This window comes from Hypomesus nipponensis, chromosome 14 (genome assembly GCF_054491055.1).
Source record: "Hypomesus nipponensis isolate SF chromosome 14, ASM5449105v1, whole genome shotgun sequence".
Classification (NCBI taxonomy): Eukaryota; Metazoa; Chordata; class Actinopteri; order Osmeriformes; family Osmeridae; genus Hypomesus; species Hypomesus nipponensis.
Window position 1 is genome coordinate 14,713,105 of NC_140374.1, and position 17,355 is coordinate 14,730,459.

General features: G+C 44.0%; 1 protein-coding gene across 4 annotated transcripts in view; it reads right to left on the reverse strand.

Moving 5' to 3' along the window:
- LOC146258754 (receptor-type tyrosine-protein phosphatase zeta-like) overlaps positions 1-17,355 on the reverse strand; it is a 46,269-nt gene that overhangs the window by 18,731 nt on the left and 10,183 nt on the right. For all 4 annotated transcript variants that reach the window (XM_084673248.1, XM_084673246.1, XM_084673247.1 and 1 more), the window contains exons 2-8: positions 12,801-12,872; positions 6,587-6,766; positions 5,853-6,004; positions 4,781-4,876; positions 2,664-2,730; positions 2,221-2,378; positions 501-651 (exon numbers count right to left, since the gene is read on the reverse strand). In XM_084673248.1, the coding sequence (XP_084529374.1) occupies positions 501-651; positions 2,221-2,378; positions 2,664-2,730; positions 4,781-4,876; positions 5,853-6,004; positions 6,587-6,766; positions 12,801-12,872 (876 nt within the window). The remainder of the gene's footprint in view (positions 1-500; positions 652-2,220; positions 2,379-2,663; positions 2,731-4,780; positions 4,877-5,852; positions 6,005-6,586; positions 6,767-12,800; positions 12,873-17,355) is intronic.

A 17,355-nucleotide genomic window follows, 5' to 3' on the forward strand; every position in this document is an offset into this window, starting at 1 on the left:
TAAGCAGTCTACTGTTTCTTAACATTAGTTGCTTAGATGTGATAGATTAACAGAATAGGCTACATCTTCATGTAGGTTTATGCTGTCAATCCTATTTAGGATTTGCATGGTGTTGATTATAAAACCAAACGTTCTGCCAATTTTAAATCTGATTAATAACAACTGACTTATGATCACAACATACCTATTATTGCAGAGCACACAACAGATTTCCTTGAATATTTAGGTCAGTTTAGTTCTACAATTGAAGCCTTTTATTGTGTTTAAATACAAGTAACATTTATGTCAAAGAGTGGACTATGCTGGGCAACAATTGAAAAGTTATTCACAAACGACACTGGGCTAGCTAATGTGTTAGCCACCAACCACACTGGGCTACTGTAGCTAATAGTCACAAACTACACTGGGCTAGCTAATATGTTAGCCATGAAATAGACCGGGCTACTGTAGCTAACGTGCGTTCTCCTGGTGGGCAGGAAGGTGGCAGAGTGGGTACGTACTAGGTGTGAGGACCTCCTCTGTGCCGGTGTAGGAGGAGAACACCTGCCCCATGAAGTCCTGCTGCTGCTCCCGGTAGTTGTTCTGCAGGTAGTCCATCAGCATCACGTAGCCTGCCTGCTGCATGGTCATCACCTCACAGAACATCTCCAGCTGGAGGAACAAGAGGAGACACCATTAGAACCTGCAGGAGGTCCTGTCTAGCGTATTACAAAACATCCAGCACTGGAGATCAAGATACTTTCTCTAACATGTTTTTTTTGCAACAAAGTCAGTTTACCAGCTTAGAGGAAAGAAGACACCTTATTTTGGGGCCACCTTAACTTGATTCATTTCATGGATGTGTTACTGTAGGACCGACCGTTTTGCTGCAGGAAACCTCACTGACTTGATAAATAAATGAGGTTGTATACGAACCTATATTGGCTAATAGTGCAATGCTTTCACTGACCCCTTCATCAGTGAGGAGACAGTCATCACACTAAAAATCCCTCACTCTCGCAGACATACATTCCCACACACTCACAAGACCCACACTGGCAGTAAACAACATCAGCTGATGCTAACGCAAATACACCTGGGCCTGTAAAATTGACTGTTCCTCTACTTCACTTGATTGCGCAACACTATAGTACACAGCTTATCCTCTGACTCACAGCTCGTAGACATCAACCACCTCCCCACAATAACCATTAAAAGTGTGACTTGGGAGAAATACACCTGAGGCCAGTATATAACGCTCATTTGTGCACGTTGTGACAGGACTAGCTTGCTAAATCCTTATTGTCGCACAACATGGGATGCAAATGTGTATACTGATCTAGTTCACTGTAGGACTTGCTAGTGATTAGCTTGTTCATCTTCTCTTGATGTGCTTCTGATCAGTCTCTGCAATATTTATGTATGTAAGATAAATCCCATTCTATAATCATGAGTTAAATAATAAGTCAGCACACATTTAGCAATATTATGATTTTCCATTCAGACTAAGTCGTACTATGGTCTTCCAAAAGACACCAATTCTACACAAAAGCCAAACTCATTAATAAATACACTAGTCTTTATTAGTCTTGTGAAACTTGAAAGGTTTTTCTTTTACCCGCCCCCAAAGAAAGAAAGGACAATCGAGGTAAACACTATGCTTTTTCGAAATGGAAACAGGTTTGTGAGGCTTCAGTGACAGACAAGTTTTCAGCCGTCCAAATACCTTGTGTTCACCCCAGAGGGTACGTTTGATTGACAGGTATCACAAGCTGTCGCTGAATCAAACAAATATCAGCCCTTGAAAGCCTTTACTCCGACTAACCTGAACCACATGGTATGTGCGCATGCCATCGCTCTCAGTTTTTCATGATCCCCATCTTTATCTCTCTTTCTCACACACATCAAAAGAGAAGAAAAAAAGTTGTGTATACTCATTCTTTGTCACACACGCACACAGACTGACTGATATGCACATAATCGCATAGACTTGCTCAGACGTGTAAAACCAACCCTATGCAATGGCGCTGTAGCCTATGTGAGCTGGGCCATGAATTAAAACGCCCAAACCCCTCCCAGCCACTCTGAAAGACAAGCTGTCAGCCCCTGCTGGATGAATGGGAAGACAGGGAGGGCCCCTGTGCACACACTTCCTAATTGCCTTCACACACACACACACACCTACAAATCATTCCCAAACTGTCTGTACCGTACACAATACCAAGTGGCATCGACACACACCTGTGCGTCAGAGATGGCCACAGTGTTCTTGAAGACGATCCACTCCACAGTCTCACTGCACGGCGGGGTGGTGAGGGAGCCATTGTAGGTGAAGTACTTGGCCGTGGAGTTTGGCAGCAGGCCCTGGAGGACAAAGGGGTCCACTGCTCCACTCTTACCTGGAAGAGAGCAGGAGAGAGAAGGGGGATGAGGAGTGCAAAGGGGGAGGAAAGAACAATGGTTGATGGCAAAAATAGAAAGTGATAAATTGGGGAGGTAGATATTTGGTAGGGGGGAGAGCGAATGTGAGCATTTAGGAGGTAGTGTTTGAAGGTGAGATCTCAAATATATTAGTCTAATTTATGCAATTGTTTTGGTTATGTATAGCCAGATTTATGGCCACGGTTTCGAAAAATGAAGCTTGTTTGAATCGGAGATCCAATATTGTAAAAAATGTGTTTTACCGTATCGGCTAACAGTGTTGACTCCATCGATGATGGCCATGTAGTTCTCATTGTCCTCTACGCTGGTCTGTGAGAAGGGAAAGAAGGCATGTTAGAAACAGTGTAGGACTTCTTATGGGAAAATGAAGATTTTACAAATGCTTTACTGGGAGTGTATTGTAGCAAGAGTTGTTTATGACTGTATTTCAGAAATAAAATCTGTTTTAGAATTTGTATATGAGAGAGAGGGAGAGAGAGCAAGCGTGTATACGATACAACGTGTAAACGAAAGGAGACCAAAAGAGAAAATGAAGGAAGACTAGGCACCATGTAATGATGGGTGGGCTTACTATGTCAATGTTCCAGGTTTTCATTTAGCTTCGGTGACAGCCAACACACACATAGGCCTACAGTAACTAGAGGTGGGTGGCATCTCTGACAAACAAACAAACCAAGCCATTATGAAATTTAAAAATGCTGCTACGTGATAGAGCTGGTGGTCACACGGAGAGGAATGTCTTGACTGGGTGAATACAAGTCTTTAGAGACATGCACTCTCCATTAATAGCAGGTCCATTTGATTGGGTTGTCAAAACAAGTCACCGGAGCTTTAAGCAAGCCTGACAACGACGACTGAAAAACATGTCAACATTCCCTGTCATCAGTTCTGCTAGACAGTTGGTAAATTCCCAGTGGCATAGTCACACAACAAATGGCTTTGGTAAGGTTAGCTAATGTGTTATATGATGTGTTGAACCTAGTTATTCATAAGACTGATTGGCATGGTGTCTATTTTCTTGTTTATATTTTTTAGTTTGACAAGTGTCCATAACGTAGGCCTACTGCATTATGAGGCCATCTTCAGCCTGTCTGACATAAAAACACTGCCTCTTATGAAGAGCGTTGTGACCCAGAGCTCCGTGGATCATGTCTAACTCCTCTGTAATCTCTCCTAAAATGGGGGCTGGAGGTAATCTGGTTTTCCATCCTGTCCCCCCTGATTTGGGGGCTTGGGTGGAGGAGGGTTGCCCGACGGCATGTGGGATAATCTCTTCTTCTCAGTCACACACATTGCTGTGCCCACAGGCATAGGCTCGCATGCACGCACACACTTTCTATGCAATGGCAAAACTCACGTGCACAAACCTCCATTTGTATGAAGCAACGGGAGGTTTTCTTGGGTTTAAACAATGTGGAATTTGTTCAGATGGGCTGTTGTCCACCACAATAGACAGGGTCAAACTCGTCTCACCCTGTCTCGCTTCTCCCCCTCCCGTCCTTCTTACTTTCTCACAGCTTCCATGTCTGTGTCTCTCTGTCTGTGTCTCTCTGTCTGTGTCTCTCTGTCTGTGTCTCTCTGTCTGTGTCTCTCTGTCTGTGTCTCTCTGTCTGTGTCTCTCTGTCTGTGTCTCTCTGTCTGTGTCTCTCTGTCTGTGTCTCTCTGTCTGTGTCTCTCTGTCTGTGTCTCTCTGTCTGTGTCTCTCTGTCTGTGTCTCTCTGTCTGTGTCTCTCTGTCTGTGTCTCTCTGTCTGTGTCTCTCTGTCTGTGTCTCTCTGTCTGTGTCTCTCTGTCTGTGTCTCTCTGTCTGTGTCTCTCTGTCTGTGTCTCTCTGTCTGTGTCTCTCTGTCTGTGTCTCTCTGTCTGTGTCTCTCTGTCTGTGTCTCTCTGTCTGTGTCTCTCTGTCTGTGTCTCTCTGTCTGTGTCTCTCTGTCTGTGTCTCTCTGTCTGTGTCTCTCTGTCTCTCTGTCTCTCTGTCTGTCTCTCACACGTTAAAATTGCACCTTACTTATCCCAGTTCCTGACATACCTGTCTGGCAGACTCATTTATGACGCCGACTCCACCCAACTCTACCTTGCTCTTCAACCCCACACTGCAGCAACATACCACATTCACACTGCCCTAGGCTGTCACAACAGCCTACTACTGAGGTTTACACTAACACAACCCGTCAGTCAGGTGTACGCACAGCTGCAGCCCACCCTGCCAACACGCCTACAAGAGTTTGCATAAAACACACAAGGACACACTCACAAGCACCTCACAACTGCATCTAAAACAGGCTGGTTATTGGCCGTACTCCAGGGAAAACCGACGCACACTCACTCCTCAGATCATGAAGACAGAAAGGGAAGTGTACCTCAAACAGCACGGCGAGAGCTGTGAGCCTCCCGCCCTCCTTGATGGCCTGGTCGATGGACTCAAAGCGAAGCGCTTCGTAACAGTAGATCTGCATCTGGAAAACACAGAAGTAAGGCTGTTACGAGTCGACCCTGTCGTCTATATCAGAGGTCTTCAACCCTGGTCCTCAGGGATCCCCTGTCCTGCATGTTTTAGATGTTTCCCTGCTCCAACACACCTGATTCAAATGAATGGGTCGTTATCTAGCTCAGCAGAAGCCTGGTAACAACCATTGAATCAGGTGTGTTGGAGCAGGGAAACATCTAAAACATGCAGGGCAGGGGTCCCTGAGGACCAGGGTTGAAGACCTCTGGTCTATATGGTTCCCATAAGAGTTCACAGAACACAGGCTGGAGGACGCAGGACATGGCAGTTAGTCTGGAAACAGGCTGCTATATTCTCATCTACATCTCCTTGTGAATCTTACCCCCCCCTCAAATGTTGTCTCAGAAAGTAAATCTGGCTTGAAAGGATCTCAGCTGGGGAAAGAACATGCTTTCACCATTCCAATCTCCTTTCAGATCAGAGATCACATTGGGGTGGAGAGGGAGGATGAGTGCATTCACTTCATCAGGGGGCTCTTAAAACCTTCACCTTATTTGTGGCTGGTGTTATTTGTGGTAGCCATTGTGGTAACTATTTTCAAACCCTTAAAGAGTAGTAATGCACTACAGAGTGTGTCAGCTTGGTGAACACTTTTGTTCTGTACTGTAACCCTGCGGAATCATGTTCCATGCAATTACTCAAGATCACTCCCCCCCCCCCAAAAAAAAACTGATTAGGCCCAATGCCAGACTAAACAGAACTTTGAATGCAGGTCCCCCCTTACAAAGACTTGCGTCTAGAAAAGAGGATTAAACTCATGGCTATGATCATTGAATATGACAGTATGTCATAACTTGACAGTATGACATGCATTTGTACTGTAAGGAGACTGGAAAGAGGTTCAGATCCATCCATCAAAAATCTGTACTGCAACAGTTTGAATGATTGAGCTGGAGGTTCTGAAGGTGATGATCCCAGCGTCTTACCTCCAGGGGGTACCTGACTCCTCCAAGGCCGTGTTCGGAGCCCTCGGACGAGGCGTTGCAGCGGCCCCAGTGGAAGGTGATCCGGCCCACCTTGAACCTAGACCGCAGCCCCCCTCCGCTGATGTAAAACTCCCCATCTACATTGACCGCCACTGCGGGGAGAGACACCCAACGGGGGGGGGGCAAGTGAACACATAATCCCACCCAAGAAAGGCATATTCATTTCACATGCATCCACTAAAAAACATCTATGACCCTTTCAGACACGCACACGCAAGAATTGGGAACAGACAAGATCAAACAGTGTGACTCAGTCAGCACTTTGGAGGCACACTGACAATAAGGCTAAGATTACACTGAACAATTACCACGACTGTATAACGAACATAGAGGGTGTTACATTTCATAGCACTTAAGGAAAGAAGATAAGAGACCTTGTACCTCCTCCAAACAGAAACTGGTAATTGTATCCCGACTCTCAAATGATAATGTGTACAATTAGGGAAATATGTGTGAGTCAGTGCCTCATCTGGTGTCTAATATTCCACCAAATTGAACGTAACCAAAGAACAAAGAAAAGGGAGGGAGGGAGGGGAAGGATGGATAGATGAGTACAAGGAAGGACTCTTCTGTGTGGCTTGCAGAGAGTGATGACACAGCTAGGACGGCAGGTCGCTGTTGGACAGTGTCTGTAATTGGTAACATTTACGTCAGTGTTAACCAGTGTTTCTCACCGGTCTTCCCGTCATTCTGGATGATGGTCTTGTCGGTGGTCTCCTGTTCCCAGCCTTCGAAGCTCAGCTTCTGGAACTGCAGCTTGACCTGTGCCAGATCCTCCTCGATGTTGATGGGAGACTGCTTAGCGTTGTTGCATGATGGGTACTTCTTGGCCCAGTTGTTTTGGTTGAGAGTTCCTGGCATAGTGAGAGAGAGAAAAGGAGAGAGACCGAGAGAAAAGGGAGAGAAAGAAAAGGGAGAAAGAGAGAAAGGGAATGTTACACTTAATTGATCAAATATTTGCACTCATGGATAGACCTTTAGCCATTACATGTTGAACTATTATGATCTATTGCAAGGAGTAATTCTGTATGTTTTTTTAATGTCAAGCCAATTTATTTACACACAACAGACTGACTCCAGACACCAGCTTTTTCATCAATCCCACCTAAAGCCTACTCTGCAAAACATGCTTAAAAATGTGGAAACTCTTGTCGAGGTGCAGCGCTAGTTCGGCCATTTGGACAGCAAACTGCTCCCATCCTTCTCTCACTCCCTAATTAGGTGCTGACCAGTTGCAGGTGTGTGGCTCGCCAATGAGCTAACCACCTCCAGGTGTTATTGCAGGCCCTAATAGTGCAGTAAAACCTTTCCAAGCGAACATTTGAAGGGTCAATATGTTATCCATTGAAATTGCTTGGAAAGTCCTTATTTCACCAGGCCTCATTTCCCAAGATTTATTTTGTAAATGTCAGAAGTCAGTTAGCCTAATGTTCATTTCAAGGTCAATATGGTGACATTTTGTTGCAGGGTCATAACATAATGACCTCAAAGTTTTCAATCACCCAATGTGTTACTGAAAAATGGAAAGTCATGGAAAGTTTAATATACATTTACCTATACAACATCAACACAAAAAAAACACGGACTAACTGCAAGCTTTGCTTTCAAAATTAACTTTTGGATGAAATGCTGGCTAACACGTACTACCCATCATGCATAGCCTACTTATATTTCATGTTATGACTTCAAGACTGTGGGCATAGGGATTTAGTATCTACAGTTCAACATCTGCTCATGGTTATTCTTTACTTTGAATATTGAAACTCTGTTGGTGTTCACAACAACAGTACTAGTTGCATGAAAGACTTTAGAGAGCCTTGTTTGCAGGGGTCCTTGCCATTTTATCAAAAAGGCTACAGGTTACTATGTTACAAGGCAATAGTTTTCTATAAAATAATATGCTGACTTTCGCTGTTTTAATGGTCTTTTTTTGATTCTCTTTGTATTTTAAGCGAAGTATCAAAGTAATGTTGCAATGTTATGAAAACTCATGCAGACAGAGCACTGTTTAGAGCTTTATACAGTTGAATTGAATGTGTTTAGGTTGTGTGCGTAACAGTACAGTTCAATGTAGCTTATTGCTGCTAGTGACTTTAGTAGGAGCTCAGCTTTGCTTGATGTTTTAACAGGAAAAAGTTTATTTTTGTTTTGTTTTTTCAATCAGTTTATTTAAATCATCAGTTTATTCATATCAGTTCAGCTGGGCATGGTGATTGTTTGTTCCCATATTTCCAGCAATTTTACAATTACTTAATTGGTGAAAAATGGGGCGATTTACACCATCTGGTTTTGGGATGAACTACAGTACTTACCTGCCATTAGCGTATAAACACACACACCCAGGTACATACATGATTGTCCGCGTCTGGTCAACATGTGGGAAGCATTGGGAGACAATGGTCGTGAACAAGGTCAGATTTGCAAGTGGGTCAGAGCAATTAGCATATCAATGCTGGCTTCCACTCCCAGTGGATGTGATGCACTACGCTAGTCAGCTGGGACCACAACTGAGGCTCAACTACAGGAGAGATGTTATCATACCTAGTAAAACATAAAGTATAAGTGTGTAGGCTACTTAGCCTGATATCCTGAAAGGGGATATGTATATTGTACCTTAAAAATACAGAGATCACAGTTCTACCACTTTCTCTCACTCTCCTGAATTACTGAATATTCTAACAACCAATTCAGCAAAACCACTATACTACTTCCCAAATATGTACTACAAATCAAAAACCACCAAGACCACATCTTTATTTAATTCTTTACTACATCCCCTCTGAAAAGTTTAGACTCACACCTGTTGCTGGCACTGTCATATATCTTGACTGGGCCCATTACCTACAGGGCACATTTTGTTCTCCAAATCCTTTCGCAGACGCTCTTATCCAGAGCGACTTACAGTAAGTACAGGGACAGGCAAGTAGGGTGAAGTGCCTTGCCTAAAGACACAACGTCATTTTGCACAGCGGGGAATTGATCCAGCAACCTTCTGATCACTAGCCCAACTCCATCACCGCTCAGCTTTTTGACACCGCTTTTCTTTCTTCTGTTTAGAGTTTACACAAATAATTTTTATTTTTTACAATACTGTAACGCCACAGGGGAGTATGGCTTACGGTGCAGACAGAATGATCAGTTTAAGCTACTGATCTTCAGGGTAAAAGGAAAGAAGCAGTCTATTCATGTTGCCTGTCATGATGAGGTGTTTACAGTGTTCGTGGTTGGTTTTGCTGTCCCAGTGTAGCTTCAGAAGAAGGAAAAAGACAGAGGGATGGAGGGAGGGAGGGAGGGAGGGAGGGAGGGAGGGAGGGAGGGAGGGAGGGAGGGAGGGAGGGAGGGAGGGAGGGAGGGAGGGAGGGAGGGAGGGAGGGAGGGAGGGAGGGAGGGAGGGAGGGAGGGAGGGAGGGAGGGAGGGAGGGAGGGAAGGAGGGAGGGAGGGAGTCTATTGTGTCTCGCATGGCCTATTGTGGTTTGAGAATGAGAGGAAGCAGAAGATAAAGGGAAGCATCACTGACAGCAGACAGCCTAGGGAACACTCAGCATACTCCCACTCATGAAACTGTATAATTGTGTGTAGGCCCACATGAACACACACACACGCAGCCAAGCCTTATCATACTCCCACACGTATTCACGGCTACAGTATGACACAAGTGAAGGCACGTATACAAATATTGCATACAAGCACACACACAAAGGAAATACTGAACGGACTGTTAGCCCTGCCAAATATTGTGTGATGGCAGATTCAGACAGGTGCTTTTGTTTTGTAATTACGTACGTATGTGTGCGTCTTTGAATCATGCACTTTGATGTGTTCTTTCACAAATATCCACTTTCTCAAAGCCCACTGCATGACACACCCACAGACACAGACACAGACGCCCCCAGCACGTCTGTGTTGAAGACGTTGAGACTGAGGGGAGCAACACTGCAGGGGGCTGGTTGGGCTTTCATTGGGGCTCTGTTTCGCGCCTTAACAAAAAATGTAAAAAATGTAGTTTGGACCTGGTCCAAGTACGCATCCCAGACAGTCACAATACAGACAGGAACACAACAACATGATTGGCCACTAGTTGAACGAACTCAACTAAAACTATTATGACTGAAAAAGTACTTATGACCCACAAAATTAAATCAATAGGTGGTTACAATTTGCTCTAAACCAGCAACATGTCGGTCGAATGTGTCACAGAGGGTTCGGATCAACACTCGCATGTCCGTGGGGCACGACAAACTGCATTTGTTATGCAATAAAGACGGCAAGTGGTTGGGGGGTTACAGGCGTTGGGGGAGGGGGGGGTATAGGGCACAGGGGTATCATTCGGGTGGTATTGGGAGAGGGTAATCGGGCCAGTGAAAAACAATTTCCCCTGTCTACCCGCCTGTGTCCGCTCGTCCCCTGTAGAATGGCCCCATTGTTGTCCCAGCCTGCTACCGTGTCACCCACTTTCAGTTAGTTATGACGCCAACCAGGGGTGAGAGGGAGGAAGAGAGTGGGGTAGAGGGTAAGAGATAAAGAGTGGGGTGTTCAGAAAGGAGTGGGGGGTGAGAGGAAGAGAGAGAGAGAGAGAGAGAGAGAGAGAGAGAGAGAGAGAGAGAGAGAGAGAGGGGGGGGGGGGGTCAGAGAGAGAAAGCATGTGTGTGTGGGGGAGATTAGAGAGAGAGAGAGAGAGAGAGAGAGAGAGAGAGAGAGAGAGAGAGAGAGAGAGAGAGAGAGAGAGAGAGAGGGGGGGGGTCAGAGAGAGAAAGCATGTGTGTGTGGGGGAGATTAAGAGAAAGAGAGAGAGAGAGAGAGAGAGAGAGAGAGAGAGAGAGAGAGAGAGAGAGAGAGAGAGAGAGAGAGAGAGAGAGAGAGAGAGGAGATAGATAGATACTTGAGAGCAACAGGAGGAGGAAAAGAGAAAAGGGGTGATGGATTCAGGCGGGTGTGAGGCAGAGTAGAGAGTGAGAGCGTGGGTGCCAAGGAAAGACGAGGTGCATCGAATGAAGAAGACCACAGAAGAACCAGGGAGTCTGGATTCTAGTTTTCCTCATGTGCCAGGCAGAGACTGAGGGATGGATTTGGATCAAACATCACTGCTTGTGGCTGTATGTAAATATTCAAAGGGAACGTCCATGCCAAAATATGTATTTCTTTGGTTGGTTCATTTTGTGGCACCGTAGACTGTTTTGGCAACAATGTTGTTGAAAAAATTCACCACACCAATAAACTATTTCAACCTCAAATGGAAGAACATTGTTTTTTGCTACGCACACTATTCCACCAATGCCAAAACAAGCACTGAATTACACATTTGGCCTACTTAAAAATAAAATAACACTCACAAACAAGACACACCAAAAACATGTCCCCAATGCACAATGCAGTTTTTTTTGTGAGTACAGTAACATTCTCAAGGCAAAACGCCGTAACCTAAAAATAGTTTATTTGGTGTGCAGAAAAATAGATAAAATAGGGAGATTGAGAGAAATTCACTGGGTTTTGGCACACCTTTATGGTCATTATTAATAGAAGAAAAATAGTTACCAGCTTGTTTACATTCTTCATATTTTACCGACAAAGCATGCTCCTGTGTCTAAATAAACCCATAAATGCTGGGTAACATAAGTCTATACCATACATTTATCGTTACATTTTTAACAGGAAAGGACACTAGTATTTTTACAAGGCCACTTTCTTTTAAGTGAGCCACCAACCACTCACCATAAACCTTACTAGATTCAGAAGAACAAAGGATTCTCGGAGGGAGAACATTTTGAAATGCAAATCCTGAAAATCGGCAGAGGCAGAATTTGGAGAGGGATCCGATAATCATCTCCTCTGAGAGAGGAGGAGATACATGAATGTTTGCAACATAATGTGTTCAAGTAGGCTCTTTTTTGCATTAATATCATACATTTCTGGCCTCTGTCTTCTAACTACATTCATGAGACTGAACTTGTCTTAATGACCCAGAATTGTATAAAGTACTATAGAAAAATAAATTAAAATACATTTTAATTAAAAAATTAAGTATATATTTTAATTCTAAGATAAAAAAATACAAACACTGCTTTTATGCGCCCCCTACACACACATGCACAAAAAAAGAGATATTAGGGATGTTCCCTCAGAAGGAAATACTAGTCTCTTTTCACTCTCTTTTGAAAAGGAGAGATAGAGCTTTTCTGACTGGGGGCTCTTTTTCAACACACAAGACACATTTAACCACCTCCGTTACAAGGCAAGACCAGTCACGTCTAATGGGCTTGGTGAAGGCCAAAACGGGTCTGTGTCCCATGCTGATAGAGGGAGAGCTAATCCGTTCTGATATTTCCCACAGGCACAGACACGACTTCCTAAAGTATCTGTTGATTGTGGTCCCACACACACACATAGGGCAAGCAAGCAGGACTACAGTTGATTGAGGGTGTGATAACCTACCACTGCACCAAACAGTACAAATAATGCATCTCCATTCTGAGTAGGGAAAACCAACATGTTCAATATCTAGCAGCTTCAGAGACAGGTGAGTTTCTGGTATAGTGGGTCAAATAAGACTGGAAAGTCATAACTTTGAACAACCAACATCAAGCACTTGTTCTATCTTTGTCACACACACACACACACACACAGGATTATTTTCTCTTGCTTTGAGGTCACCAAGTGACTGTCCACAACACATCAAAGTGGCACCTCCATTAAAGTTCCACTTCAGGCCACCTGTGGGGTTTTTGAAACAGAAGGGCAATCCAATATACAGAGGAAAAACATCAACAAGCCCCATCAATAAGCCAAAGCTCGAATCTTTTGAAGATGACTTGAATCTGAATCTTTACACGTGATGGACCACACTAACATATCTCCTTTTCCAAACTTGACCAGGTGTTATCATTACTCACCTGCGTAGGACCAGTCAATGTCTTCAGAGAACTTGCGCTGGTTCCTGTAGCCGTAGCCTTTAACCACTTCCGCTGCAACAGAGACAGAGAGGCAAGATATCAAAACAAGTTCTGTTGACTTCCAGAGATTTAGCATTGTTCCTTTTAAGATTAACGATATCAACAAAACAATTGGTGCATATTGTCAGGCTTTCAAAACATTAATATCCATGTTGAGATTAGGGGGTTTTGAGTTTGATGTGATCTTGTAATGTTTTTAGATTTGACCACTGATCTTCCAGGGATTAAAAAGAGAAACTCCAAAAAACATCACGCAAGGCAAATTCTGAATCTTCGCGGATAAAACCATAAAATGTCATCTTTATTGTATGTAGTACTCTTCAAACAAACACCCAAAACAACTGTGTCTGGCTCAAGAACAGCCGGTATTAAACCATTTTCTTTTTACTAACACCAGTGAATTCTTAACTAGATTTTGTTTCCAGACCTCTTCTTTGAAACCACACAGCATAATGGTGTGGATCTAGTATCATTAAAATAAGACGCGCTTTGCTGCAGTCCGGGAGACGCAATTGGGGCTGGAGCCCTCAAGGAAACAGGTCATTAAGGAATAGTCACCGTCACTACCAAAAATGACTCATTAGTGTAGCTAGTACAGTATATGCGCAAAACCCCTGTTGCTGTAGCTAAAGTGTGTTACACCAAACTCTGCAGCAAACATTAGGCCTACACGGAATGAGCGGTGAGAACCAACAGCATCTCGCTAACCAGTGCCCAATCAGTTTAACATTTTCCCATGAGGTTCACATGGACTAGCAATATGGCTGTGCAGCTTTACAACCACCAAGATGCAATTGAACAGTCCGCACCACACGTTGGATTTCATATGAAAACAAATTACTTAAGATGTCACAAACCAATTCATGACCGGATTTGACTGCTACAGGACATGCAGTCACGCAGTTTTTGTACAAAACGGTTGGTACTCAATGTAAAATGAATCTTGTTAAGATCCAAGCTGGGCTTGCACATTGACAACACTGATCTATCTGGCTACAGTACACCATGAATCAATCCACCTTGGGGACCCCGCTCCCCCCCACCAAGACCTTTGACACTATTTGATCATTGGTGTAGCCTATGATTAGTCTGGTAAAGAAGTTCAAGGTCTCCAGATCACTTCCACATTTTCTCTCAGTCTTACACTCTCTGCGCTTCACACACACTCGCTATTTCCGTATCAACTCATTCCTGTCAATCAACTATTCTTTCTTTATTTAGAGATGAGAATTTGAGTGTCAAACTTTCAACACCCTTTGTCTCTCTCTCTCTCTTTCCCTCTCCCTGATCCAGGCATGAGTTCTTACAGTACAGTCCGCTGTGATTGATGGTGTGTGTTCTGGTTAAGAGAGAAAGGAGACTGCTAAACTAACCTTAATCTTTTTAGATGGAAATGGAAACTATAGAGTTTCAACAATGGCTTTGACATGAAACACCTGTCTTGCCTCCCAGCTGGGCTGTTCAGTGAATAAGATTCTATTACACCGTGTTTTTTACAGTGTATGTGTACAGGTGTGCGTGTATGTGTGTGTGTGTGTGTGTGTGTGTGCAGTAAGTAAAGGGCTCCACCTCTGTGCTTAGTATCAACAGTGGATTATCATCCAGGAGCTATTTACTTCGGCTTTGTCTCCTTATTGTCTCAAATGAATCACCTTACCTTTCCTCTTTCAGGATCAGTTGGCACTTGTGACTAAATGGGGCCAGTTAAGCTCAAGAATAGAAAATACCTGGTATGTAAAATCCTACGTAGACATAGGCGTCAGAACCCCCTTTCTTTGTGGTGGAATTTTCCCGACAATAAAACTATCAAAAGAATAGAATGTGTTTCTGTCTCTGTCTCTCCCGGTCCGGCCACTTTGTATGACCTTAGACTGATGTGCCCATCTGAGGCTGCTTCAATCATGAACATTCTTGACAATCCTTTCACATTCTTAGATCCTTCTTAGATATTTTAAGGATTCACCAAACACTTAAATGGAAAATGAAGTCCACTTTGTTGACAAACAGCCAAATACACGTGTGCTCATATGTACACCCACCATATTATATCATCCACAGGGCCAAGATTTGTTTTTGGCTCTGTGCAAAAAGCATGGGCCACACAGCAGACGATGTCGGTGGTATATTTAACACACGTTATTTTCACAAGTGTTTCAGATTTCAACAATTAAACAGTTGTGGATAAAAGCTGATGCTTTTTCCCCTTCTCCATTTACAAAAACCAACCCAGATTCAGACTGAGTTGCTCGTCTTACAGTTCAAAACATCTGTATCTCAACACCACACTCCCTCTAAGTTCAAAACAAGACAAAAGTTTGAAATGTTGGAGTACCTCCTTGTAAGAAAGTCTGTGCGTCTCGCAGACTGACATCTAAAGTAAGTAAGTAAGAGCAAGCTGCTCTCCAGGAGAGTGTCCTAACTGCTAGACAGTTCCTCATGGCGACGTCTAAGGTACAACGTCCCCCTGATTGCCTGTCTGGGCTACGGCCTATTAAGTTTCACTTCAATCAGCGAAGGCTTTTTTGCGCCGCTTCCAGCTTATGCCAGGACCACGGTTAGGGTTTCCTGTCTGTGGAGTTTACTTTTTTTTTTCTTGTCAAGGTAGACAAATAAAGCACAACGCATATACATATAGAGATGAAAGGGTCTCTAGGCTTCGGTTACAGGCAACCTTGGTCATCACAAAGAAGACATTGGAAGAGACTGGGTCGGCTATTGTGGCATTGACAACAAAGACCACACCTGCTCAGATGAGTGGGCCCATGCTTCCAATGTAATATTAATGCATGTTAGAAACTTTGTCTACAAAAATGGGTCGACTACCATGACCACTTCATCACCTGTTTTATCTAACAGCTTCATTCTGCTACCTTTATTAATACCAAAAATACATTCAATATACATATAAAATAAATATCTGATATCTTGACATTGTTAAGACAGGCAGTGCAGCTCCACATAATTCAAGGTTGGCCACTGGCTTTGTGTTGGTGAAACGTGAATAGATGCTGACAGTCTCATTGTACAGTGGTCATGAATAACCAAAAGGTTTGCTCTAAACAAGTAGTCAGACCAGTTGAGCAATGAGAAGTAAGGAAAGAACTGCGGTATCACTGTACTGTCTGACACTACACCTAAAACAAGCCTTTTAACCATAATGTAACTGCAATCACTTAATTAAATTGCAACTCCCTTCTACTGGAAACAGATCTCTAGATGATGTTTAATTGATGGCCGCACAACCACAGCATCGACAAACCCTCTGAAGCATTCAGAAACACTGAAGGATTAGGTTCACATGTTGACGAAAGGTAGTGAATTCATACAAGAGGCATTTAAAGAGCACTTGCTAAGCATGTGGAAACCCTCCACACAGTATTTTGACCAAACATACACTAACAGACTAAGGAGTCTAACCCCTCAGTCTGTTTCAGTGCAATCGGCAGCATGTTAGACAGAGTGAGGCCTCTACCACTACCACACCAGTGTTTATCGTTTGGCGACCGGGCAGACCTGTCTGTGTATACGTATTTAAGAGGGGTTCTGGGCCTGCGAGACATCCAGTTATCCAGTCACCCAGTCGTCTGGTGAGTAAGAGGATTAACTGAGCTCTGGGAGAGACTGGGCAGGCCCGTGGAGAGGGGGGAAGAGGGGGGGGGATCATGAGGGATGGTGACCGTAGCCCAAGCCAAAATGTGTAGCACCCACCCTCAATCCCTGACGCCAGGAACAGGGGGTGTCTGAGGGGTACGGGTGGGGGCAGTGCCCACTTCTCAGAGAGGGAGCTAACTGTGTCCTGGCTCCTGAGGGCTCAGACTGCATGGTTGGACCCCAACAAAAGTCTGGGTTCTTTCAAGGTTTCATCTTTGTTCCTTTACTTCCCTTCACCTCAGATTAAGTTTGGTCCCTAAAAGGCATTAGCTTATCCAAGTGAAATTATCTCAGCGTTAGTTGTTGGTAAGAACCGATGGCTATCTCCCCTGACATTGTCAAAGAGGTATAATGATGGGAAAGGCCAGAGAACATCCTGTATTGCATAATATACTTTTTTTCCAGGAAGTTGAGTCAAAATGGTTGCCATCACCTGTCACCCCACCCCCTCACACAACCCAAATGGCCACCATCACCAACCATCCCCATTCCGAATCTGGAAACGAAGGAAAGAGGTTGAAAATCCCCTATGGAGCGATGCCACCCAAACCAACAATGGCCGGCAATAACCCAAAAGGGATTACCAAAGACTGAGAAACACAATGTGGCATTTTGCTTTATTGAAAAAAAGCATGAATGATGGTCCTCCCAAGGAAGTTTGTGTGTGTGTGTCCAGCTGCTGATCCGAGATCTCTAATGTGCCACAGTTATTAGCCGTGTGAATGGCTTTGTCCACAGCCTAAGCTGTTAATGTGGAGGAACAGCTGGACACTGAACCACAAGGCTACATCTCCAAAGGGGAATGGAAGATCTTCCACATTGAAATGTTCCAGAGCCTGACCAC